Source organism: Phialemonium atrogriseum (genome assembly GCF_030411735.1).
Source record: "Phialemonium atrogriseum strain 8032-3 unplaced genomic scaffold QBC33scaffold_14, whole genome shotgun sequence".
Taxonomy (NCBI): domain Eukaryota; kingdom Fungi; phylum Ascomycota; class Sordariomycetes; order Cephalothecales; family Cephalothecaceae; genus Phialemonium; species Phialemonium atrogriseum.
In genome coordinates this window covers 494,660-518,964 of record NW_026848151.1, presented here as the reverse complement: position 1 = coordinate 518,964, position 24,305 = coordinate 494,660, and the positions used below count along the sequence as shown (strand labels likewise).

General features: G+C 56.8%; 8 protein-coding genes across 8 annotated transcripts; 3 read left to right on the top strand and 5 right to left on the bottom strand.

Moving 5' to 3' along the window:
• Positions 1 to 19: 19 nt before the first annotated feature.
• QBC33DRAFT_90525 (uncharacterized protein) lies at positions 20 to 2,936 on the bottom strand. The gene is made up of 3 exons (XM_060433169.1): positions 2,698 to 2,936; positions 1,212 to 2,639; positions 20 to 1,150 (listed from the first exon to the last, which is right to left on the bottom strand). Exons 1-3 carry the CDS (start codon positions 2,810 to 2,812, stop codon positions 138 to 140), a joined length of 2,556 nt encoding a protein of 851 aa, XP_060283038.1. The 5' UTR covers positions 2,813 to 2,936; the 3' UTR covers positions 20 to 137.
• A 2,967-nt stretch (positions 2,937 to 5,903) lies between these two features.
• On the bottom strand, positions 5,904 to 7,011 carry QBC33DRAFT_540332 (uncharacterized protein). The gene is made up of 2 exons (XM_060428053.1): positions 6,466 to 7,011; positions 5,904 to 6,385 (listed from the first exon to the last, which is right to left on the bottom strand). Exons 1-2 carry the CDS (start codon positions 6,851 to 6,853, stop codon positions 6,015 to 6,017), a joined length of 759 nt encoding a protein of 252 aa, XP_060283037.1. The 5' UTR covers positions 6,854 to 7,011; the 3' UTR covers positions 5,904 to 6,014.
• Positions 7,012 to 7,166: 155 nt separating this feature from the next.
• QBC33DRAFT_611495 (P-loop containing nucleoside triphosphate hydrolase protein) lies at positions 7,167 to 9,928 on the bottom strand. Its single transcript, XM_060432451.1, has 2 exons — positions 9,718 to 9,928; positions 7,167 to 9,645 (listed from the first exon to the last, which is right to left on the bottom strand). The coding sequence occupies exons 1-2, from the start codon at positions 9,823 to 9,825 to the stop codon at positions 7,399 to 7,401; spliced, it is 2,355 nt and encodes a 784-aa protein (XP_060283036.1). The 5' UTR covers positions 9,826 to 9,928; the 3' UTR covers positions 7,167 to 7,398.
• A 290-nt stretch (positions 9,929 to 10,218) lies between these two features.
• Positions 10,219 to 11,002, top strand: QBC33DRAFT_515574 (synaptobrevin; the record flags this gene model as incomplete). The annotated part of the gene is made up of 2 exons (XM_060426098.1): positions 10,219 to 10,256; positions 10,324 to 11,002. 2 exons carry the CDS (start codon positions 10,219 to 10,221, stop codon positions 11,000 to 11,002), a joined length of 717 nt encoding a protein of 238 aa, XP_060283035.1.
• An 893-nt stretch (positions 11,003 to 11,895) lies between these two features.
• On the top strand, positions 11,896 to 15,791 carry QBC33DRAFT_578633 (mitochondrial CCA tRNA nucleotidyltransferase; the record flags this gene model as incomplete). Its single annotated transcript, XM_060431081.1, has 5 exons — positions 11,896 to 12,649; positions 12,715 to 13,523; positions 14,237 to 14,851; positions 14,910 to 15,362; positions 15,426 to 15,791. The coding sequence occupies 5 exons, from the start codon at positions 11,896 to 11,898 to the stop codon at positions 15,789 to 15,791; spliced, it is 2,997 nt and encodes a 998-aa protein (XP_060283034.1).
• Positions 15,654 to 19,425, bottom strand: QBC33DRAFT_90254 (Polyphosphoinositide phosphatase). Its single transcript, XM_060433167.1, has one exon. The coding sequence runs from the start codon at positions 19,035 to 19,037 to the stop codon at positions 15,987 to 15,989; it is 3,051 nt and encodes a 1,016-aa protein (XP_060283033.1). The 5' UTR covers positions 19,038 to 19,425; the 3' UTR covers positions 15,654 to 15,986.
• QBC33DRAFT_90092 (uncharacterized protein) lies at positions 19,303 to 22,148 on the top strand. The gene is made up of 4 exons (XM_060433164.1): positions 19,303 to 19,620; positions 19,746 to 19,814; positions 19,885 to 21,762; positions 21,837 to 22,148. Exons 1-4 carry the CDS (start codon positions 19,598 to 19,600, stop codon positions 21,919 to 21,921), a joined length of 2,055 nt encoding a protein of 684 aa, XP_060283032.1. The 5' UTR covers positions 19,303 to 19,597; the 3' UTR covers positions 21,922 to 22,148.
• QBC33DRAFT_90325 (FAD dependent oxidoreductase) lies at positions 22,071 to 24,015 on the bottom strand. Its single transcript, XM_060433168.1, has 3 exons — positions 23,964 to 24,015; positions 23,657 to 23,903; positions 22,071 to 23,548 (listed from the first exon to the last, which is right to left on the bottom strand). The coding sequence occupies exons 2-3, from the start codon at positions 23,762 to 23,764 to the stop codon at positions 22,376 to 22,378; spliced, it is 1,281 nt and encodes a 426-aa protein (XP_060283031.1). The 5' UTR covers positions 23,765 to 23,903; positions 23,964 to 24,015; the 3' UTR covers positions 22,071 to 22,375.
• Positions 24,016 to 24,305: the final 290 nt, after the last annotated feature.

Below are 24,305 nucleotides of genomic sequence, written 5' to 3'. Positions count from 1 at the left end.
TTCCCCATTCCAAAACGCCGTTGCCATGCCCAGGCCTCCTAAGGCTGTCATTAGAAGTAGCTAGAAGTAGTCTCCCATGACTCTCCCATCACTCGATGCCCACTCCGAGAACGTCCGGATTCACCAAAAACCCACAACTAGCACTCGGTGTCAGCATGGTGTCCCTCGTCTCCATCCACGACAATGGGCGCCGGCCTGCTCCTGGTCCTGGGCCTCCTCCTCGCCGCCACGGCGGCCCTCTTCTTCGCCTTGGCCTCCTTTCGCATCTTCACCGCGGCGGAGACGTCTATCTTGCTCATGTCGCGCTCCTCCTCGATGACGTCGTCCCTGCGGTACGGGTGGCCGTACTTGTTGCCCAGCGCGGAGAGCCGCTTTGTGCCTCGCAACCCACCCCCCCACATGGGCGACATACCGGGGGATTGCGGTTCTTCGCCTCGGCGATGCCACGCGTTGGCATAGTCGTCGTCTCCTTCCTCGTCCTCGTCGTAGTGCGCCGCAGTATCGATGATGTATTTCCTGCTTGATCGCAGGGGCGAAGGTGCCCCTGGGTTGAACATGGAGCTACTGAACGCGTTTTGCATGTACCCAACGGGCAATGAAGAACTGGTGCGGGGCCGGTGTGACAGTTGCTCGTCCGCATAGAAGCTGGAGCTGAGCCCCGGTAACGTCAGGCCGCCGTCGAAAAGGCCGGGCAGCTGGGAGCCGCCCATGCAGAAGCCATCATCCCGGAATAAGAGATCTTCCTCGCCTTCGCCGCGTGGGCGGCGAGGAGACATGGAGACGTCGTCATCCGAGGAAATATAGTCATCGATGTTAAATGTGCTTGACTTCGGAGTCTTGGGCGACAAGGCGACGGAGGTGTCAATGGCGCTCGTCAGAGAACCACGGCTCGAGTTCTTGGCCGAGAATGAATGAGAAAGATCGACCGAGGTGTCAGCGGTATGGCGAGATTGCGGCTGAGATAGATTGGAACTTGTCTCTGAAGTAGTTGGCGTAGTAGACGATATGGACCAGTGGCGTATACTGCTAGTCCTTACGGGGACGACGTCGTCAACTTCGTCTAACCTCAGCGTCCTCATGCTCGAAGCCAAACTCCGCGACCTCCTACGGCTCTCACGAACCGTGACATTCGCATGCGCGGAACTGATGGCTATTTGCTATCGTTAGTAAATTCATATCGCAAACAATTCCGCAAAATGTGCAGCACTTACAAGGACGTGCCCCGAAATCAAGGCTATCTGAGGTATATATTCCCAGGTCCGCCCCGGGGGCAGTGGTGCCGGTGCTTCCTCCATCGTGGGAGGATCTGAATTGCGACTTGTGCCGAGGATAGGAGAGGGCGGTATTTTCGACGGCGTCATCGCGACTGAAGGAGGACGATACGGACGACTGGCGGGTATGCAGGCTTCCCGAGTAGGCAAACGCAGCACTTGCTGATGAGTCACGTCTAGAAGTCGCCATAAGGGGGAATGATCTCCCGCCGGGATGGGCGTGGTCGATGTACGTATTGCCGTGGTCAGGTCCTCCATGACCCGTCTTTATCTTTGCAAATGAGACTGAATCGGCAGTTGTTCTCGGAGATCGAGGTTCTCTGGGAATAGACGCCTGTCGAATGGTCGAGAAGCTGCTTCGATGTTGAGGATCATGAGCTGTGGCAGGGCGAGTAAGAGCAAGGGAAGGTCTTCCTGAGCCATCGCCGTTCCGGAAGCTGAAGGACCCTGTTCTTGGAATGTGTGGTCTAAGTGTGCCGGGGGAACCGGTGGGGATATAAGAGTTGAGGGATTTACGACGACTGCCTCTGCTTTCTGCAGTGAGCTTCGAATCTGATTTCAGACGACCATCGTGTGTCCCAGAAGTTGGGGTTTGGGGAACGGGTGGCGTAGCCCTCTGAGGGAAGGAATAATAACTCAAAGAGTTCAGAGATTTTGTACGATGACCAGAATTTATTTGAGGTTGCTTCGACGTTGGCCGGCCACGAGTGTCGTCGTTGAGATACAGCTGGGAGATATCGGCCACGGAAACGCATCGACCTTTGCGAGCCGCGAGACTGCCTGCTGATTGAGCGTAGAATGCCCGAACGTGAGGGGACTCGAGATTGACGCCGTTCTGACCAATATTTCGGTCGGCAACATCTTCTCCATAATCTCGCGCTCCGGCCGCCTTGATTCGGGTCCTAAAGTCTAACGGTTTAAACTCTGATTGTGCGTCAAGGATGTCCTTTGAGCCCTTCAAGGGGCTGTCAGGACCTGGGCCACTCGGGCTGCTAGCAGCAAGGAGTTGAGGTCCTACACCCAGTCTGACTGGCGGAGGGCCTGTAGCTCTCGCAGCAGAGCGACCTCGGGGAGGCTCAGGCACTGAGGAACCGTTCTGAGGTCTCGTGTAAGTCCATGGTCCTCTCGGCAGACCTTTCCTTGGCCGATCCGCAGTATATGGGCGGTTATCAAGCGGCTTGGCCCCATTGGGGGCTGTGCTTGGCCTTTGCCGGCTCTCATCCTGGAATAGAGACACTACAGGAGATGGAAGAGGGAACCGAGAAAGTGCTTTGATATCTAGCGATAATTGAGAATCGCTAAGTTCGCCGTGAATCCTCGAGAGACCCTCGAGGGCGCTTGTTCCATTGCCAGGAACGGGGTAGTTTCCTGTGTCGTCTGTGTAAGTCCGGGGCGTCATGGCGGAGGGCCAATTCCCAGCACTCACCTCTCACCGGAGGGTTGGAGGCAACAGTGGCGTTGTATGCCTGCGACCTGACGCGTGTGCTTGGCCGCTGTCTGTCACCCGCAGATTGCTTGGATAGAAAGCTCAAGAGCCCCATTATGGCGGCCAATGCCAGCCATGGATAGTGGGACGGTGACAGAGACAATACAGGGCCGAGATTGATGTTGCAAGGACAATGCTAGTCAACCACAAGGAGAGCAACCACGACAACAACAAGGTGAACGAAAACGGCACTATAGGGACGGAAGAGGGGGCGCAAGAGGAAAGAGAAGAGAGGTAGACAAGAAATGGAGGGAGAAGGGAAAATGGAGGGGACGAGAGAATAAAGCGAAGGGACTACAAGGCGCTAGATGATGCCGTGGAGCACACGGTCGGTCCTGGGAAGTAAATGTATAGCTAGACAAGGTACCCTCTTTCTATGAGACGGGAAACCAGGCGGATTGATGGTCTGTTCCCCATACTTTGAGGCTGGCATCCCCCAGACATAGCAGAAGCTGACGTCGTAATAGTACACCGTGTTAAGAAACACGCCTACGTCGAAGCTAGCTAGGCTTGCAGAAAATCTGCAGAGGGAGGACTTATGCAGGAGGTCACAGCTAGCCGTGGAACGGTGGGGTGCTAATCCATCCATCAAGTTCAACCATCGGTAAACCGGGTGAGCCAAGTCCTCAAGCTATGTGTTTGCAGGGCAGGAAAGGAGTGATGGATCACGTCCATGCCGTGTTTGGGAGGCAAGCGGCTATTCTGTCGCGTTTGAAGTTTGTAAACCGGGACGGCCGAGACGCTTTGACTGGTTGAAGGTGGCTCCGGATGAACTCGATCCTTGGATTCCTTGGGGACTGAGACGGGGGAGACTTCAAGAGCGAACGAGGGGAGAAAACCGTGGGCCGTGCGGCATGTATTACCTCTCCGTATGCGGTGTACGGAGTAATTTAGATCCTACACACCCTAGAAGATCTATTCTAGGCACATTATTGGCCACTGGACCAGTGCATTGGTGTGGTGTAGAACATTCTACTCGTGTTGAAGAAGTGACAACCATGCCTGGCAGCAAACAGGGGCTTCAAAATTGGCAGCTTGCGATCGGAAGCCAAGCCCGTAAGGTCCAATGAACCAACCGTTTTGTGCGACACTAGGGCGACTAGTAACCAAACGCGCTCCACCTAGAGCAGATCTGACAGGGATCGTCCTGACTTGCATCAGCGGCGAGGATCATGAGGGGAATATCCATGTGATCAGCGCACTACTGCACAGTGTGTAGACGGTACAAGTTGAAATGGTGCCATGGAAACTACTAAGTATGGTACCTAGCGCACAGGGTCAATAATGTCGTGGCTCGGGAAAGGCTGGGCATATCGCAAGAGATCAGAACCAGAAGTCCAGGGGATCTACCGTCTCAAGGGCCCATGCAGCCCAGCCGCACACCTTGCTGCATGCAGCCGTGAATGTGGTGGGTGGAAACATGGGCTGCGCATGGTAAGTCCTCTGGGAGAAACAAAACCAGCAGAATCTTATCAGATAGGGCATAAGTGAGACTCCAAGCTGGCTACGGTGCACAAGCCGATAGGTATCTACAGCTGCAAGGTACCAGGGCCAGCTCAATAGGTGCTAGCGGAAATGAAATGATAAGAGCAGGATGGTTGAGAAAAGACAGCCATGTCCGCCAAGAGGTCCGAGAGATTGGGGAAAGTACGGATACGTAACCACCTGTGTAGGAACGGTTGGGAGAGCTCGAATGCCCCCGTCCAGCTGAGGAGTGTGGTTTGTGGTTCTTCGATTTCGCCTATTTCCACACCTAGGTACTTACCAGGTTACCGAAGATCCAATCTCGATCATACTACTATGCGTACCTAGGTGCCCTAGTGATGCTCCCCACATTCCGACCCCTGACCTAGAAAAACGGAACCCTGTGATTTCGACTCCCAAAACTTGGAACTTATGGAATATAATAACTTTCAACTCATCTTCCTCGCCTTTCCCCCCTTTCCATCGTCAATTATGCGGTTGGGTTCGTCTGAAAGTTGGCGAGTTGCGATTGGGCCCCTTGACATGGGCACTGACCTTGGTTTGCAGCCACACCTGGAGTGCGGTCCCTCTTTTCCCATCCACCGCTCCGGCCGTCTGCAGCTGTAGTGTGCGTGCGAAGTCCGAGCCCGCAGCAGTCCCGAAGGAAGCGGCGACCATCTTTTGCCATATTGGATTACCCACCCCCTCTGGCCCTCCGATCCGTTAGCTTAATCCATCGTCCCTCCGTTGCCCGGTGTGTGCGTGCGTTTGTGTGCACCAACCTCCTTCAATCGACCTTTAATGCCTAGGTAGGTATTCATGCAGCTCTACTGCGCCTAATCAAGTATTCTAGGTCAGTGGGAAGCACAAGGCTAAGAAGATCCCATTCGTGAACACCCTGTAGCTCTTTTCCGTCATAGCGGCCTAGGTAGTCATCGATTTTTGAACAATGTGCCAAGCCGGCCCCGCGAAGAACCGCTTGTGCCTGTCCTAACCAAACATACCGGTGAACTTATTACTGGCGAATTTTCCTGGCGGGCAAAGCTTCGTACTGTGTTCCTGTCCGATTCAGAAGACGTCATCCCTGAGACCTCTGCATTAGTGGCAATGTCAGATATGTTAGCTTCGGGTCGTCGACGCTCGTGTATACCAATAATGGGGGAAGAAGTGAATGACGAGCCTGAACGGAGATCACAGATCGACCCCGAAAACCACCGCCATGGTGAGAGGGTAAGCAAGACGGGAATGCTGCAGAGTCGGTACTACTTGCCGGCCCCGAGGTTCGTCATCGTCGTCGTCGTCGTCGTCGTCGTCGTCGTCGCACCGAGGGGTGCGCATGCAGCTCCCATTATATATGAAACTGAGCATCGGAGTATGGGAGCATCGTTGTGATATTTATTTCGGGCTTTCCCAGAGCATTGAACCAGGTGAGGTGTGAAGCACAGCTCTTAACCCGATTATCAGGCGCGGTGCAACCGACATGGATGAGAGAGTGTAAACCAGTATTGTACTGTGCCTGCACCATCTTTCCCTAGACTCAAGGTTGTATTACGCACACGTATTTTGGCCAACCTGGTTGGGTATGAACAACGGAAGGCGATTCTCCAAGCTGTCGATTCAGGAATTAGTTGTGCAAGCCTTTGGGTGCCGTGCATTTTCTGTAAAGCCTTGTTGCCACTAACCTGACACCTTCATGATTACCCACGATTAGGAACTCCAATGCCCATGCCATCCAGAGGGAGCCCCAATCCGAATATGGGCCCTAGCCCTTCTCACCTCCATTGTCATCATCCTCACTCCAAGCTCCCGGCCAACGCAACGCAGCTGAACCTCAGATCCGCCCCCTCCCTCTCCAGGAACTTGAGCGGCCCCAGCGTGAGCGCCTTGGCCGACAACACGTCCTCCCCCTCGCCCAGCGCGCCCCGAGCGATGGGGCCCTTGCGCCGCCCGTCCAGCTCCCACAGCTCACCGTCCTCGGTCCGGACGAAGCACACGTAGTGCAGATCGATGTCGTCCTGCGCGTCGGGCGCCGCCGTGGCACCCTGCGACGCCGCCGAGTGGTGCGCCCGCGCCAGGCTCGGGTCCCGCTCCAGGAGGAGCGACCGCTCCGCCGGCGCGAGCGGGATGGCGGACTTGATGAGCTTGTCTAGGTCCGAGTTTGCTTCTGCAGGTGGGGGTTGGGTTAGCCCTGGGTGCTGGGCTGGGCTGGTGGTTTTTAAGAAAAAGCTCCGGTTAGGTACTCACCGATGAAACCCCTCGCAGGCCCATTGGCAGTAGCGTGCAGCAAGCCCATCAGGCCGCAGGCATTGCGGATGGTCTGCTTGAACCAGACGACGCGCTCGCCGTCGCCCTTGCCGGCGTACTCGGATGCGGTGGCGTCCTCGGCGAGACGGTGAGACTCGTACGCGGCCGAGACGGGGAACACCAGTAGCAGGGCCAGGGCCGGGCGCGGGATGAAGGCCAGCAGCTCAGGGTCCTGGAGCGAGTACACGTCGTGCATCTGTAGTGCCGGCGACAAGCCCAGTTTGTGGAGGAGGCTACTCATCAGCTCCGGGTTGGCCTCTAGCGGGATGAAGGCCGGCGCCGTCGACGCCGGGTCCGGGTTGCCGCCGTGTGTATCCACTGATGCCATGGTGTTGGTGGGGGTGGAAGTTTGGATGGGCTCCGTTTCGAGGGTCGACGTGGTACGTGTGACGAATAAAGATGAAAGAAGGTCCAGGCACTATGCGGCAGATTTTGGCTTGACGTTGGATCTTGATGCTTTTCTTTTTCTGTTCCTCAGCCATCCAGGGACCTGAGTTGCCCCTCAGCTGGCGCTTGGCAGCCCACCTTCACACGTCATTTTGCATAGCACCTCTGTCGGACCGTTGGGACCCACTATTAATCACAGTTTCCCACAGATACACCCCGAGAACCTCCTACGCACCTAATAAGGTTCCATGGCATGGGACAGCTTAAATACCTATTTATTAACATCTCTGAGTTGCGGGTTGTGCCAGGGCCCAGGGCCTCCCGTTGCCCTGTCCTCTGTATTGTGTGTACAAATATGGCGTCCAAACCCAGGTCTTCTTTCTAACCTGTGACTCCAAGACCATGTGCCCTCCAAAACCTGTAAAAACCCCGTGGGTACCTATAGTAATGTACAAGTAGTATACAGCGCTTGTAATTACAGCCCGGCTATACTCGGGCTTCATTGTTGCCTCTGTTCTGGCCATCATCGGGGATGGGGTTTCCTCCAATAGCGGCCTCGGCTTCTTCCTCGTCATCCATCAAAGGCTCCTCCTCGAGGGCTTCTTCGTTCCGATGCCCGTTATCTTCCTGCCCTAGCAGTCGTCGTTCGATCTTCTTCTGCTTCTCAACAAGCTTCCTCGCAATCTTACGATGTGCCCTTCTTCCTTCGACTGTGAAGCCAAGGTTCTCCAGGTAGTTCGTGATCTTGCCCTCGACCAGCGACTTGACGTGGAAAGCGAGGTGCTGGCTGGGAAACACCCCCTGGTAGCGGTAGGTCAGCCACAGATACACCGTGATGGACTTGTGGAGGGCCTCCAAGCGCCTCAGGTAGTCGATATCCGACAGATCGGCCGTGCCCCTCTCAATGTCGAGGATCTCCAGATCTATCTCTTCGATGTCCAGTAGATGGCCAACCTTCATCTCCGCGACGCAGCGTGCCAGAGCTCTCAGAACATCCCTCTGCTTGAAGTCCCGCATATACACTGGCGCCGTCAAGAAGATACACCGGTCATGAATGTTCAGCGGCAGGTCCTGGATGGCATCGGCAACGTCCAGCAGAACTACAAAGTCGCACATCTCGAAGCTTTCCGAGAGTTTGGCCATTTCTCTCAACCTTGCCAGGACGAAGCTGAGAGGCGTGTCCGGCGGGAAATATGAGAAGAACTGCTCGATGATAAAGGCCGGCGGAAGCATTCCCGCGGTTTTGAGTGGCCCAGCATCGGTCTTGAAGGCCGTCTTGATCGACTCCAGATCCTCCTCGTCCAGAGTGGTAACCAGACCGACTGATCGCTCGTTGCTGGCTAGTGGCGTTTTAGATAGGCCGGCACTCGAGACCGAACCTACCTCAAGCTGCGCGGGTGTGGTGTCGCCGCCGCTCTCCATGATATCCCTACTAGCAGTACGATATCTTCCCGCCCTGCCGCCTATTTGCTTGACTTCGGGGATTGAGAGGCTGCGGTGCGCAGACCCGTCGTACTTGGAGACGGATTCGAAGATAACCCGCTTGATTTCCAGGTTCAAGCCCATACCAATGGCATCGCTGGCAACGAGGAAATCATAGTCATTGTTTGGCTCATTGAAGAGTGCAGCCTGCTGTGCTCTGGTTTCCGGAGGCAGCGAGCCATAGACGATGGCACATCGGCGCCCAGTCGCTTCTTCGATGCCGGCCTTGAGAGTGTGAAGGCCTACCCTGGTAAAAGAGACGATGCAGTCGCCTTTTTGCAGACTTTTAAAATCTCCCTTTAGACTCTCGTTCATGGTGAGCAGCGGGTTAAGTCTCTCGTAGCGATGCACTACGCATTTGTCACCGATCCTGGCACACAAGCCCTGGATGAGATCAACGGCCCGTTCTTCGCCGCAAAGATGTAGCTCTCGGGCTTGTACGCCCAGAACTGCTTGCGTCCAGGCCCACCCCCTATCCTCGTCGGCGATCATCTGGATCTCGTCAATGACGGCGACATCAACCCTAACGCCCAACGGCGACATCTCCACGGTGCAGCTGGAAAAGTAGAGGTCTGTCCCATCGGGAATGCGTTGCTCCTCGCCAGTGACGAGGGCGCAGGGTATTCCCTTCGCCTTGAAGCGGCTGTAGATCTCATGAGCCAATAACCGTAGTGGGCCGGCGTAGATTCCCGTCTTTGCACTCTCTAGGGCCTTCAAGGCGTTGTATGTCTTCCCCGAGTTCGTCGGGCCGACGTGGAGATGTATTGTCCTTTGCATGGTACGCGTCTCGGGGAACCACTCATACGGAAAGCGGAGGTCTGCAAGCTTCTTGTGGCTTTCGTTGACCGCCCTCGAGAACTTTAAGCGCAATAAGAAGCTCTGAAATGAATATTTGAGCTCCCTATCCAACCCTCCTGCATCTCCACGGACAAATGCATTGCGCAGATTCCAGTAGAGAGGGTTGTCATTTCGACCGGTCAAACGCCTGCGACTAGCTCCGTGAATCGCATTGCATATGGCTCGGTCGAATAGTTTGGCTTCGCGATTCAAATCAGCCTGGCTGCGGATGCCAAAGGATCGGTATAGGCCATTCTCTGGCGTCCATGCTCCCATGCGTTCGAGGACATATCTGAATCGGGTGGTCACGAGGGAGCCGAAGAGATCGTAACTCCGCCGGTTCGTCGAGCCACGTTGGCCCTCATTTTCGAGTCCGGATCGTATGATATCCGGCCGAGCATCCTTTCCACGGATCTAGGAGGGAGAAGAACGATGTCAGAATCAACAGAGCATCAATGGCTAGGTAGGTAGATGGTTCCCACTTACAGTACGGTAAACTCGCCCCTGATCTGAGGAGCTTGCCGCCCTCGTTTGAAGAGGAAACCTAACTGCGGCCTTTGAGAGTGACCAAGCAGTCTTGGACAACAATTTCATGACCGCGTCGACGATGTGGCCGCAATCATGCCCATTCCTTCTTGGGGGGCGAGCGTTGATATGGAAGGTACCCGAAATTCCATGTTTCTGTCACAAAATTTAGGACAACCATTTCCATGCAGTCCCGTCAGGGGTCCCTCGCTTTGCGCCGCTACCACGCATTTTCCGGCGCCGAACATGTGGATTCATTGGATGGACCCACCTAAATACAAGCCCCACCAGTCCTCAACATGCCTTATATTAGTTGCAGAACAGGGAACCTCCATCATGCTAAGATCCCGTCCTGAACTTTGAACCTCACCTCATCGAGGATTTGCATTAGCTAAGGTCTGCCGAGTGGCTCTCCCATTTCAAGAACCCAACCCGGGGCAAAGACTTGCAGTCAAAGAGAAAATGGCTTCATCCTCCACCACCCCAACTCCGTTGCTCTAGTAAGCCGGGACTTCATATCCAAACACCCCAAGTGTAACCAGCAACTAAACATGATGTTGTACTCAGCTCGTGTATAGCGCACAACTCCACGATCCTCACCGAGTGCACGACTTCCGCTTCAAGCCAAACGTCGTCCCTCGCATCTCTCATCCTCCCGAAGATCGACCACTCGAGCCCCCAGAAGCTGACTTACACTCATGGAACCTACCACATCCACTACATCGCCGAGGCCCCGTCGGAGCACGGCCAGTACTCCAGCGCCGGCGGGCTGACCTTCCTCGTGATCGCCGAGTCGTCGCTGGGGCGGCGCATCAGCTTCGGCTACCTCTTCGAAATCCGCAAGCGGTTCCTGGCCCGCTTCCCGGCCGACGGTACCGACTTCGCCGAGATGCCCAACTACGGCGCGGGGGCTTTCAACTCGGAGCTCAAGGGACTGATGGTCGAGTACGGCACCACCGGCCACGGCCGCGACGACGCCATCGGGAACGTCAAGCGCGAGATCGATGACGTGCGAGGCATCATGACCCGCAACATCGAGGGCCTGCTCGAGAGGGGCGAGCGCATCGACCTCCTGGTCGACAAGACGGATAGGCTCGGGGGCAGCGCACACGAGTTCCGGGTCCGCAGTAGGGGCCTGAAGAGGCAGATGTGGTGGAAGAATGTCAAGCTGATGAGCCTGATGATCCTGGTCCTGGTGTTGATCGTGCTATCGATCGTCATCGCGGTGAAGAACAGCGTCCCTTGAGCATGGCTACATTAAGGCAACGGCGGCCTCCTTCGCCCTCTCGTTCTACCGGCGTTCTGGGGTTTAACATTGGCCCGGGCGCCTATTGAGATTCGACATTTTGCTTTGTATTACTCTTGGGATTCTTCGTGGCGGGAAAATGGTTCCAAAGCCTCTTAGCATAGGGTAGAGGTCGAAAGGTGCCGATTGGTGCCGGCTAACGGTTTCTCTCCTTTATCGATACCCGTGTCTCGCGGCCGTATGCTTCCTTTTCTTCAGTTTGTATACATTGGAAACACACTATTTAACTTCTTGACGAGATGCAGCCGTCTGTCCTTCCCTCAACTCCCCGTATGTATATGCCCTCGTATCTCACCTGTCGTCATCGGCCAATATAGTTTAGACATGTTTGTACTCTATGATACCTCGACAACCCGAGGCCCACTGTCAACAAATACGCATTTACTGGAAATAATCAGACCAATCCGACCTTGAAGAATGGAAGGTTGATGGCATACAGTGCGAGGCGCAGACACACCATTTTCATACTGTACTCGATTATCTACGTTTGAATGCCCATGAATTTCCATCTAGATGAGTGAGATTGATGAGACTTGACTTGACACCCCGGATTCTCGAGTGCTAAAAAGCTATATCCTCGCCGGCAATGCGCTGAGTCCAAGACTTTGAGGTTTCTATTTGAAGGAGATTTGTCTCGAAGAATTAAAGGAGCCTGAAAGTTCAGGCCCTGGATTGAGTCAACTGATACCCGGCCCGACACCTGGGAATGAATGACTCAGAAAAGATAGATGCTTTGCCGGCTTCAACATTTGGCCCTCCACAGAATACCAGGTTCTCCTCTCATGAAGCGGAAATTCAGTGAGATCACATCTAGTTCCAAGCGAACTATCAAGATGGTAAAAGCCATCGAACTCAACTCGAGAGAAACCCAGCTCAGGGGCCTGTTACTCGACGTCGCAAAGCGCATCGACGACGGAGGATATGTGGCCAAAGCCAGGGAGCCTACTGTGCTTCGTTGGGCCGGTGGATGGGTTCGCGACAAGCTGCTTGGTATCGACAGCCATGACATCGACACAGCAATCAACAACATGACGGGGGAATCGTTCGCCTCGCACCTGAGCGCGATCTGCGACCTGCCCGAGGCCCGCGAACGTCACAGCATAGGCCCCGATGATATTGGCCACCTGCACAAGATCGCCAAGAACCCGAAGAAGTCCAAGCACCTGGAGACGACCACCACGAAGCTCTTCGGTCTGGATCTTGACTTTGTGAACCTGCGCAAGGAAACCTATGCGGATGATAGCCGCAATCCGCAGATGGAATTCGGTACAGCCGAGGAGGATGCGCTCCGGAGAGATGCCACGGTGAATGCTCTCTTCTATAACCTCCACACCGGCGAGGTGGAGGATTTCACTGGAGGGTTGCCAGATATGGAGGCAAAGCTGATCCGGACACCTATGGCACCACTGCAGACATTCACGGATGATCCGCTCCGGGTGTTGAGGTTGGTCAGGTTTGCCAGCAGGCTGCAGTTCTCTATTGATCCAGTCACCGAGAAAGCAATGGCCGAGACTTGTGTGCTGGATGCCCTAAAGCTCAAAATTAGTCGCGAGAGGGTTGGTGTTGAGGTCGAGAAGATGCTCAAAGGTGCAGTCACTCCGTCATCATCCCTCTTCTCCCCGGGCGCTTCGCAGGCTAACCAGTATCGACAGGCGACCATCCGCGTGACTCCCTCCAGCTAATTGACACAATCGGACTCTACCATACCATATTCACAGATCCAAACCGCCAGGATATGCCAAAGCCAGATATCAGCAACTGGAAAGCGGCATACGAGTGCCTGCAAATCTTGGCCGAGAGTAAAACCCAGGGGTCAATCTATGATCTCCTGGTGAGCTCAAAGGAGGAGAGCTACTTTTCGTGGGTTCTGGCTGCTCTCGCCCCTTGGGAACAACTCCCGGACGAGCAGTCGAAGAAGCCGGGGGCGCTCCCAACGCCACTGGCAACATCAGCTAGCCGCGAAGGCATCAAGGCAAACAATAAGTTGAGCGACGTCATCACTGCCGCCCACAGACACCGGCCGTCCATCCTGGGACTCAAGAAGCTGGCACTCGAGAAGTTGGCATTCAGCAAGGATGAGTGCCTGTACGAGAGGGGCCGGTTTGGGATGGCCATCCGGAACTATGAATCCCGAGGCGGGCACTGGAAGCTGCAGGTGCTCTCCGCTATTCTTGTCGATGTGATGGAACGGACTGGCGGACATGCCGCCGGGTCGGATGGGCATCCCTCCGAAGACATGGACCGCGAGAAGATACTGCTGGAATGGAAGCGGTTCCTCGACCACCTCCAGAAATTAGATGTCATGGAAGCGCCGGAAATCAAGAGGATCATTGATGGTCGCCAGCTAGCTCAGGCTTTGGGTGTCAAGCCAGGCAAGTGGATGGCTCCGGCGCTTGATGCCGTTATGGAGTGGCAGCTTTGCAACCCGGGCGAGGATGATCCTGCTGGTGCGATAGAAGAGGTTCGGGAGCGGAAGGAGGAACTGGGGATCCGGTAGGGGTGCCGAGGTAGCTCTCGTTTCTCTCCCTACTTCTCTCCCTACTTGGACCAAGGCCAGGGGGGCTATGGTAGATACGGACGATACCTAATAGATACCCGTGATGAATGTCCCTGTCTACGTGATCCTGGACAGGCTGTGATACCTGCCTACGTTATTCCCAGCTCTTATGAGATACCAGGTTGTATGTAGGTGGAAATGAGTTGGTAGGGGGTGTTCACCTCGGTGTCTGGAACCTGGTCCTCGCAAGTCTAGGTTAGTCAGCAAATCTTGAGATGGCTCTCCAGGCTTTCCGATTCTCTGATATCCAACCTTCTATTACGGACTACAAAACAACCAAATATGCGAGACTTGACTGTGCGCTGCCTATCTGACTCAGATCCCAATTCAGCACGATGTCGGTAATCCGGGATTTGAAATTGATGGCGAGCCAGCTCGACAAATCAACGACCATCAAAGATGGCTTGTCAGCGCTCTCCAAGTGTAAGAACATCACCTGCGTACACCATATATGTCCCAAAAAATGAAGCCAAAAGGGATGGCTAATACTGTATTTCAGACGTGCCCCAGTCGTTCACTCTTGAAGAACTTTTTCGGGTCTCAGGGAGCTATTCTGGAAAGGTCCGTCCTGGTTTTACCTTAGGGGTCCTTCACACCCATGCTCACGCAGAGACCAGGAGTCTACGCGGCCAGACCTTCTCGCTTTGCTGGCATGTCTTCAGCACGGCGGCCGCATTCGTGCCGAGCCCACGGATTCCCACTTCGCCGGCAAACTTGCCGGCGCTATTGCGCGTGCCATAGCACCTATTGCTTCATCAGGCCGTAGCGAGGGTGGAACCCTTGATCAAGATCCCTACGGCCGCATATGCGAGCATTCTCGCGAAGTTGCCTACGACGGACTTCGGGCTCTGCAGCAGCTGCAACAGCACACATCATCCAAAACACCCCTCGATGATCAAGTCTTGATCACCCTCGCCGCCTTTTCACACGGGAGCGAGTCTTGGGCAGCAGACCAGACAACGGCATTAGCGACTCTAATCTTGGGCCAACAACTGACCGACAGTGACAGGGAGTCGTTGGTTGTAGACACCATCCTAAAGGGCTATTTACGGCCCTTGTTCTCCAAATCCAGACCGAGTACAATAACAGAATCGGGCCGGAAGGCAGAGTATCGCGACCATGACCTGGAGCGCGAACGAGGCTTGCCAGATGAGACGGCGAAATCAAAACCTTGGAAATACGAAGATCTCCGCGCCATACCCGTATTCTCGTGGGCTATCGGCCAAGCTGACGTTTGTCCCTCTACACTGATCTGCTCTCCTCACGAGCAGTGTACTAACTCCACCGCAGGTAGACCTGATCAGCAAGAACTGGCCCTTATTTGTGCCAGTGCTCCTAACGTTGCTCGACGACCCTGCTACCAGAGTGAGAGCTCGAGGCCTGGTCATCGCCACCGAGTTCCTCTCCAAGCTACCCGATAAAACCCTTATAGGCACGGGTCTTGCGACTGTTTGTGAGCAGGCCATCTTTCCCTCCCTCAGCTTCCTGCCGAGCTTGACTCCGGAAAACGAGTCAGTCCAGCTGCTCGAGCCAGCTTTCAAAGCCCTTCTTGTTCTGTCGGGAAAGATATCAACAGAGAAGGACCCTGCGAAAGGAAATAAACTGCGAGACCAAATTCTCCGTGAGGGTGTCTTCATGGCACATTTCCACGCAAGAGAACACGCTCGAATCGTCGAGGTCCTGTTCCAGCAGACAGCAGCATTGGTGGGAGAGCTGAAGATTCACGCCGTCAAGCATCTCAAGGTCAGAAAGGCCCTACATTGCGTATTTCTCCAACACTGCCACGTCCCGCTAACCCTCTCAAAGGACCTGATCCCGATGTTCGCCGCCACCATCACAGACCCCTTCGCACTCGGCCACCCCCCCGCCCTGCTATCCGCCCTCGCCGCCCTGCAAGCCACCATCGCCAACTGCTGGCCGCGCCTCTCACAGGGCGTCTGGCAGGACGAGATCATCAAGATGCTCACCCTCGGCTGGCTGCAGGCGGCCGACGACTCGACGTTGACATCGGCCCGCGAGGAGACCCGGAACCGGGTCCGAGGCGAGCTGATCAAGGCCGCGAAGATGCTGGCTGCCGTGGCCGAGACGGGCGACACACCCCTCGCGAGCAAGGTGGCGCCGCTGCTATCCAAGGAACCAGAGCTTGCGGGCCTGTTCCCCGAAATGACATGACATAAATTCTTTAATCAATTTCATTTCATTCCATTTTTTTGGGGGGGTATCTAGCAAAATCAAAAGGCCATGCAAAAAGACTCCATCGCTCCATCACCAGCGGGTAATGCACAGTACATACATACGTCCCCCGGCATGTGGAGACTCTCAACTACAGGGCGACCAAGGTTCCTCGTCAGTCGGCGACATGGGCTCCTAGTCCACGGGCTGCTGCTTGAACAGGCTTTTCCCCCTCAGCCACTTCCGGTACGCCCTGTACCTCTTCTTCAGCGCGTCCTCCTCCGTCACCGTCAGCGGGTTCTCCCCGACCCTGAGCAGCTCCGCGTACACGGCGCGGTCGTCCTCGCTGGACCCCGTCGCCGCCGCCGCCGCCGCCGTCGTCGGCAGCAGCAGGCCGTCCGACTGCCAGCTCCCGCCGACGTACTCCTGGTACTCGGCCTCGACCTCGCCCGCCGGCGTCTCGGCAGACACCACGAGCGGCAGGTTCTGCGGGTGACTGACGTAGCGGCCGTAGTCCTCGGCCTCGGCCGCGCTGACCGTCGGGTTCAGGCTCTCCTGCACCACCTTGGTGAACGTCCACTGCGCCGCCCGCGTCTTCTCCAGCGCCGTCGGCTTGCTCTTGCCCTGGCCGCCGCCGTTCGACTCATCCGGTACCGGAGGCGTCGTCGTCGTCTGCTTCATGTTGCTGTGCGGGCTGTCGTGCGACGACGGCTGTAGCCAGCGTGAGATGCCGCGAGCGGCGGAGGTGGAGGTGGCGCCCGTCTTCCCCGAGGTGACGGATTCGGCCTCGGCCTCGGCATCGGCGCCGAGGCGGTTCAGATCTTGGGGGTCAATTGCCGCGATGTCCTTCTTGGGCCTCCTCCTGTCGTGGCCATCGCCGTCGGGCTCGTTGCGCACGCGGAAGGGGCTGAGATCGTAGCGGCCGTCCTGGGTGGACTTGATGGGGATGTACTTGATGGTCGAGTTCATCTTGTAGGGGAACATCTTGAGGAAGGAGGACAGCGTCGAGGGCCGGTAGTACTCGAGCCAGTAGTCGTCGTAGGACGAGACGGACGTCCTGGCCCCGTCGCCCTTGGGCTGCGGGGGGTACGGCTCGAGCTTGCTCTCCTCCAGGAACCCGGGCGTGAACCAGTGGATGTAGTCGCGCTTCGTCCTGTCGTGCCAGGCACGTGGGTCGGCGTGATGGAGGTAGTAGTCTGTGGCGAGGTCCCAGAGCATCGGCTGCCCCTGGGCGAAGATGTAGTTGCCGAGGAACAGGTTGTACGCCTCCTGCCTCTGCCCGTCGAGGAACGAGTTGTTGTAGTAACGCTTGAAGCTCTCTATCATATCCCTCGAGTGGCTGGTCCACTGGTTGATCTTGCGATACGTCTCCATGGTGTTGACGAGCTGAGAGCCGGCGTACTGCACGGCAATGGTATCGCCGTGGTCGTGATACATGTGGGTAAACAGGTTCACCGCGTCCGTGTCGTAGTTGATCCCTGTGTCCTCCAGGACGCCGAGAGCGTGCAGCTGGTGGCCCAGGGCGCGCTTGCCGATGACGAACTGCGCGGCGTTGGTGCGGTCGAGGCAGTCGATGCAGTTGGTCCGCGCCACACCGTTCTGTACCCGGATCGTGCTCGTGTGGCCGTCCCCGTTGTGGAAGAAGCCCGTCGTGGTCACCACGTCCTCGGCGATCGCCTCCAGCGTGCCGATGACGTCCTGGTTCTTGCTCTTCGCCGCCCGGCTCATGTCCCAGGCCCGGTGGATCAGCTTCTTGTCGTCGGGGAGAAACTGGTTCAGGTAGTCGATGGCCTTTGTGTATTCGACGAGCAGCTTGCTCTCACGGGGCGTCCTCTCGCGGGCCTTGACGAGGTTCAATATGTAGATAGGGGCACCATAACGCTCAAAGAGGTTGTCAAAATGCAAGGCGGCGGCCGTGTAGAAAGGGTCGACGAGGTTAAGCTCTATGGGCGGCTTGGGGGCCACGCCCACGCTATCTTGGGTCCAGTACAGCGGTATGGATCCGCGGTGCTGGACGTAGCTGGTGTATGCCGGGCTGGCGTAAAACTTGGGTCCGGGCGCGTGGAACGACGTCGTCAGGGCCTCGGACACGATCTGCTCCGTTTCAACGTCGTTGGCGACGTATCCTAGGTCATTGGCGCCGCGCTTCAGGAACCGAGCCCCGGCAAAGTAGCGACTCCGGCGCGCAATGATGGTTATGTGCGCCGTCCGACCGTAGATTGACACGGCTGCCTGGTCGATGTAGCCGTGGATAATGGGCCGGCACCAGTCGTATGGTGTGTGGAGGGCGTTGACTGCGGGCTGAAGCAGATGGCTATTCCACACGAACATGGAGTTTAAGCCGTCATAGCAGGAGCTGGGCTGGCCGTTCAGCAAGGCGGTACGCTCCTTGGTCATGTTGTACTGCAGGGTGCGAGTGATGTCGTAAGAATAGCTGTAGTAGAAGGACCTGGTCAGGTCGAGGTTGTTCAATATGGCAAGGAACCTCGACTCCTCCGTATTCCGCTGGTCGGCCTTGAAGTTGCGGGGTGTCAACGGGATTAGCTCGGTGCCGTCAATCTGGTATATGTAATGACCCCCTATCATGGCCACGGTGCTCTTCTTGGTTATCAGCAGCATGTAGTACGGCCCGGTAAACTTGATGAAGCCCAGCAGTCCCCATGTCGTAGACCGGAGCTTCAAGCCGCCGGTTCCCTTGTTCCCGTCATCGATGGTGTCCAGGAGTTGGTTCATGTCCTTCTGGCTGTACAAGGTCTTGTCGTCGATTATGCTCAGGTCCGACGCGTCATCGGCTGTGCGCTCGATCTTCAGGATGCGGTACCGCTTTTCGGTCACGTCGCCGCCCACGATGTAGAACCTGCTCGCCGTCTCGTAGAGGCTAAATTTGTGCATCTTGTGCACCAGCCGCGGTTTCTTCCAGTCCGGCCCTCGATCGGAACCATCGTCCTCCTCATCAGTGCCGGCCAGTCCCGCTCGCGCAGCCGAATCCGGGCTCGAGGTGCGGACAAACGGCTTGGCAACGGCCGGCTCGTCGTCATCGTTATCATCGTCAACCCCGGAGCCGGCGGGCGCGGTTGTTCGGGGAAGCAGCGCGTCGTCCTCGGCGTCGGCATTGTTGTGGAGGGGAGGGAAGATGGGCTCCGAATCCTTGGAGTCTCCGGTCCGGCCTGAGCTTAGTTGTGCGGCGGCATCTTCATGGTTGTGGCTGGCGCCATTGTGGTCGTTGGTATCGGTGCTTTCGGTCATGATTGTCCCGGGGTTACAGCAGGGTTAGGTACCTAGAGCTCAATGGCGGCCGGGGGGCCGGCGCTGTTGTTGACCTTCAAACTTTCCCCTGCCAATTTTGCCATCGGATGGTTGTAGCGGTAGGTAAGGTATGTACAATGTAGGTAGCGCAAAGGCGGGCGGGTATGAGCGTATCTGTGCCCGTGTACAGTGTCGACATGCACGCAGCGACTGGAGTTTAAGTGTGATGTGGCTCATGCTCCTCCAAGAATCTGGCGATTAAAAACGTCATGGCGTTATGCTAGCAGATTTGACGACCGTCACCAGTCTTCCAGATCTATGCGCTGAGGACCTCCCGCGACCACTCTCAATTAGAGTTACCTATTAGAAGTCGCGTAGTCGCAAGTTGTCGTAACCTAGATCTGGCCCCATTCAAGTGCCCACCGTCGAATCCTCAAACCCTCCCAACTCTCGAACTCTCTCCCGCAATTTCGCCGTCTCCAAACGTCACATACCCCTCCACATAGACTTGATGGTTGCCGAACCGTGAGGGAGCCTTCCTGGCAGGATCATCCGATACAATGGCCGTCAAAGGCGAGAACGTGTGCGTCTACCCCTTGCCGGCCTTGCTATTTATTGGCAAGCTTCCGAGTTTGGCCTTCATATCTATCTCAAATCCGTCCCAAGATTCGCCGCTCATGCAGGCCGGCTAACTTTCTTGCGAAACAGGTACCACCCGACCGAAGGCCTCATTTTATCTCAGCCCCGGCGGCACTTCAGGGCCACAGTCAAGCCGGTGTATGTTTCCCTGCATTTGTGCGAACCTCTTGCGACATGTCCTCTAACACGATGGTGCCATCTCTCCCAGACATTGGCAGCTACGCTCTCTCCTCGGCGCAGAGAAGCACAACATCGTCTACTTTCCGACCGGAAGCGGCAACGTGCATGTCCAGAGATTAAACACCGTCACCGAAGAAACCGAAACGATCAAGATCCTCCCCTTCCAGCCGCGATGCTTGGTTGCCAGAAACGGCTGGATATGTTGCGGGGGCGAGACTGGCGAATTCGCGGCGATCCGCGTCGACGATGGGGACAACCCGTCCGAACTGGTCCGCCTTGCAATGGAAATCGATTCGCGGGCGCCGATGAGCATCGATTCTTCTAACCTCGATGACAGCATACTAGAAATCCTCGCCCAATCCAGATCCACTAAGAGCCTTGTCGCAAAGAGCAAGACGTTCGGCAAGGAGCGCGTCAACTGCATCACCATGTGGTTCCCACCGTCGCTAGTCGAGCCCTCTCAAGGCGCCTATTCGAAGCCCGTTGCAGTATTGTCGAACAATGACAAAACAGTTGCCCTCGTTAGTCTGCATAATCAGGAGGCTCTAGATGAGCTTCCATATCCCGACTGCGTCAACCGCGCAGTCATATCACCGGATGGTCGACTTCTGATTGCTATCAGCGATGACCCGTATCTCTACGTCCACGAGAGATGTGAGAAGCGGGACACGCCAACAGCATCATTCCCGCATGTGGATCGACATGCGTTCGAGTGGAGAGCCTGCAACAGGCTCCATCTCAAGAGCCAGAAGAAGGGGGATCGGTCAGATAACAGAGGCAGCTTTGCGGCTTGCTTCTCCAGCACTGGGGCTTACCTAGCCGTGGGCACGCAGTATGGCACCATCTCGATATTCGATACCAAAACCCTGGCTGATCCGGGAGCGGATCCTCTCCTTACCTCCTTCCCCTCGTCAAGACCCAATGTTGAGCTAGGTGCCGTTAGGGACATGGCGTTTTCGCCCGGGCCAATTGACCTTCTTGCCTGGACAGAGGACCGCGGCAGGGTGGGCGTGGCAGACCTGAGAAGCAATTTCATATCTCGGCAGATCCTGGAGCTCGACAAGCCGGATTCGTACGATCACATTTCCGTGCTCGACCGGAGCTCAATAGACCCCCGACTGCTGGACCAACGCAGCGACCGGAACGACAACCTGGCGAGCTCGTCAACCGCTTCCGATGTCGCAACAGATACTCGACAGGAGGACCGACCAGACACGCTCACGAACATCGAGCGATACAATCAACCGTTGACGGCGGATGAGACCATGGTTTTGGAGGCCCTTCAGGATCACGGGAGGCGGAGGGCTCAGCGCGCTGCAGGCCAGAGCGGCTCAGCACCCAGATTTCCCTGGATGGAGCGAAGCACCAGGGCCACCTTGGGGTCGTCGGAAAATCCACGGTCGGGAGAGCGCAGCGAAAGCGTCTCTCGCGCGGTCAGCGAGATCATGGGCAACCTCCGAGAACAAAGAGAGCGGCTCCGCGACAGCCAAGAACGCCTGAGGGCGGCGGTCCGGGAGGAGAACGATGCCGACAGGCGCCGGTCGGCCGTGCCGCCCCCCGCGCCCCGGCGCGCCAGCGGGCTTGGGAGCACGGCGGCGACCACCGCCGACAGTGACACCCAGGCCAACCGGAGGACTCTCTCGCGCCTGGTGGCCAACAACCCGAACGCCTTTGGCGGGTGGGTTGACCTGGAGGTTCTGCACAACTTCACCTTCGACGGCCAGGATGGTGGCCTGCTGTCCGCGGTCGAGAGCGACAACCGCCGCCGGGACCGCGCGGCGTTTCTTATGCAGGCGTGGGGGGACAGCCCGTCACGCCGGTATATGGGGCAATATATGGGCCGCGATCCTCGTTCTGATCCACACGACACTGCGGGCCTCGCCTGGAGCGAGGACGGGCAGTTCTTGTAAGCTATTTCACGTTGCCGTATTATTGTCTGTATGATGTTTGGATCCGTTTCGGCTAACTTTTTATCTCCAGGTTTGCGGCTGCTGAGAATGGCATCTACGAGTTCCGTGTGAATATGTCCCGCAGGAAACTCCTGCCGAGCATCACCCTGCAGTGATCATGTCTCTGACCGCCAGGGGTTGTTTATGTTACACAAATATGGCGTTTCGCGGCGTTCCCAGGGGTTTTATCCCATTTTATTTTATTCAATCAAGATTGTACGAGTTCTCTCCCTCGGTATCACAGCATGGAGGCTGTATCCTAACTTCCTAGGTGTGCCTTACAGATTGATGCCGTGCGAAGACGGCTGCTGACTGAGGGCCTTGCACTTGTACAAAGGGGAAAAGTCAAGAGTTTTCTATTGGCTTGCAGGAGCCGCCGAGTTTATAGGCTTGCTTTCCGTTTTATCTTGGGCCACGGAACAGAACATATATGCTGTGGTGGCATCGCAAAATCATCCCTGTATTGTACTCTAAATTGTTTATAGTGACGAATATCGATCGTCGAAAATAGGCAGCTGGCTCGCAGGGGGTGTCAAGAAGACGAAGGTCCCCGTTGACAGGGAAGGAGGCTCAATTGGCATCATAACCTGAATACAACAGTCGCTTCACCATATCTGCAATTGCCAGGCTGCTCGTCAAGCCGGGGCTCTCGATATTGAGTAGATTGACCCATCCTTCATACCCCTCCTCCTTTCGGATTATGAAGTCGACGAATCCCTTCCCCGCTGCCACCGCCCCCTGCTTCGTCAGCTTGGGCCGGATTCCGGCATAGTCCGGCGTGAGGAGGGTCTCGTCAATGCCGGGCAGATAACGCTTGATCTGCTCGATGGCCTGGGGCAACCTCGCCGGATTGACCGCCAGGTCGTGCGGCGAGTCCACCCATTCCACATCCGGACCGAACTTGATCCGCCCGGCCATGTCAAACGTCAGGTGGGTGCCCAGGCCGCCCAGCCCCGGCTCCGGAGCCGGGTACACCAGCGTGTTCACCTTGGGGGTCGAACCAGAATACGAGAAGTAGTTCCCCTTGGCGTAGTACATTTGTAGCCTCTGCTCGGGCGGAACGACCATGTTATACACGTCCACGGCCCCCAGCCCGGCCGAGTTCACGACGGAGTCGGCCGTGACGGTCGACTCCTCGCCAGTCCCAGCATCACGCACCTCGATCTCCCACCCGGCGCTCCCGGGAAGTCCCCCCGGAGAGGCGACGGGGCGCGGCCGCACGTCCCGGACCTGGGTGGTGAGGGCAAGCGTGCCTCCGCCGCCGCCGGGGGCGTTCTCAAAGTCGGCCAGCAGGCACAGCATCAGGGCGTGGGAGTCGACGATGCCGGTGGTGGGGCTCTCGAGGACGGCGGCGCGGGCGCGGACGGCGGGCTCGCGGCGCAGGGCCTCGTCGCGGCCCACCCAGCGGACGGGGACGCCCGTGTCCGCGGCGCAGGCGTCGCGGATGCGCTGCAGGGCCGCGGCCTGGGCGTCGTCCTGCGCGACGATCCACTTGCCGGTGCGCCGGAAGGGGACGCCGCGGGCGGCGCAGAGGCGGTAGAGCTGCTCGCGGCCGCGGATGCAGAGGCTGGTCTTGAGGGCCGAGGCGCCGTAGTAGAGCCCCGCGTGGATCACCTCGCTGTTGCGGCTGGACGTCTCGGTGCCGACGGCGCCGTGACGCTCAATCAGAACCGTGGGCGGGGAGGATGGGTGCGAAGCCAGGGCCCGCGCGATGGCGAGGCCGACTACGCCGCCGCCTATCACCTGTGGGTCGGGGTCAGAGTCAGTGAGTGTCAGTGTCAGCTGATTGGAAGGTTCAGGTTGCGGTGAAACCCGGAAGGGGGGAGGTCACGCGGGAGGTGTTGGAATTACAGCGTGGGTGAAGTCGGCATTTAGTGATGCGGTAGCGGAGAATCCTCGCTGGCAGATGAGTCGACGGCAGTTCACAGGCAGGCGACTGCGAAAATAGCGGACGAACATGTTCGCAGCGGGCGTCGGCGCATGCTGGCCCTGGCCGTCAGGTTACGACAACTGACAGCTAAGATGGGTAGATTTTCGGAGGCAGATACACCAATCCTGGATGCAGACTATGCTATGCGCTGTGATGTAATACCATTGACTATTGAGCTCGTTATGCAAGGTTACGAGACCAGGCCCGGGCCGGGAGATGACAGACAACCTCTTCCGCTAGAGAATAGCTATTTCCCCAATCGCCTGGAACGGCAGCTCCGAGATTCAAAAATCAATGGATCGTATATGCCTCGAGGGCCGCAGGATAAAGGGGTCGTCTGACCCGGAATCCTTGGCTAGAAGCTCCATATTAAGAGGCGAGAAGGTTCGCAATGGAACTACAGCTGGCCTGATTCTTGACATCAGCTGTCACTCGACGGTCTGACCCGCCCGTCGTTTTCGCGATCGGCCCATGACAGTGTATATTGTCTCGTTAGCTCGTGACCTTTTGACAGGGTACCTTTGGTCACTTGAACGAATGAAAAGAGATTGTCCGGTTACACGTACCGCA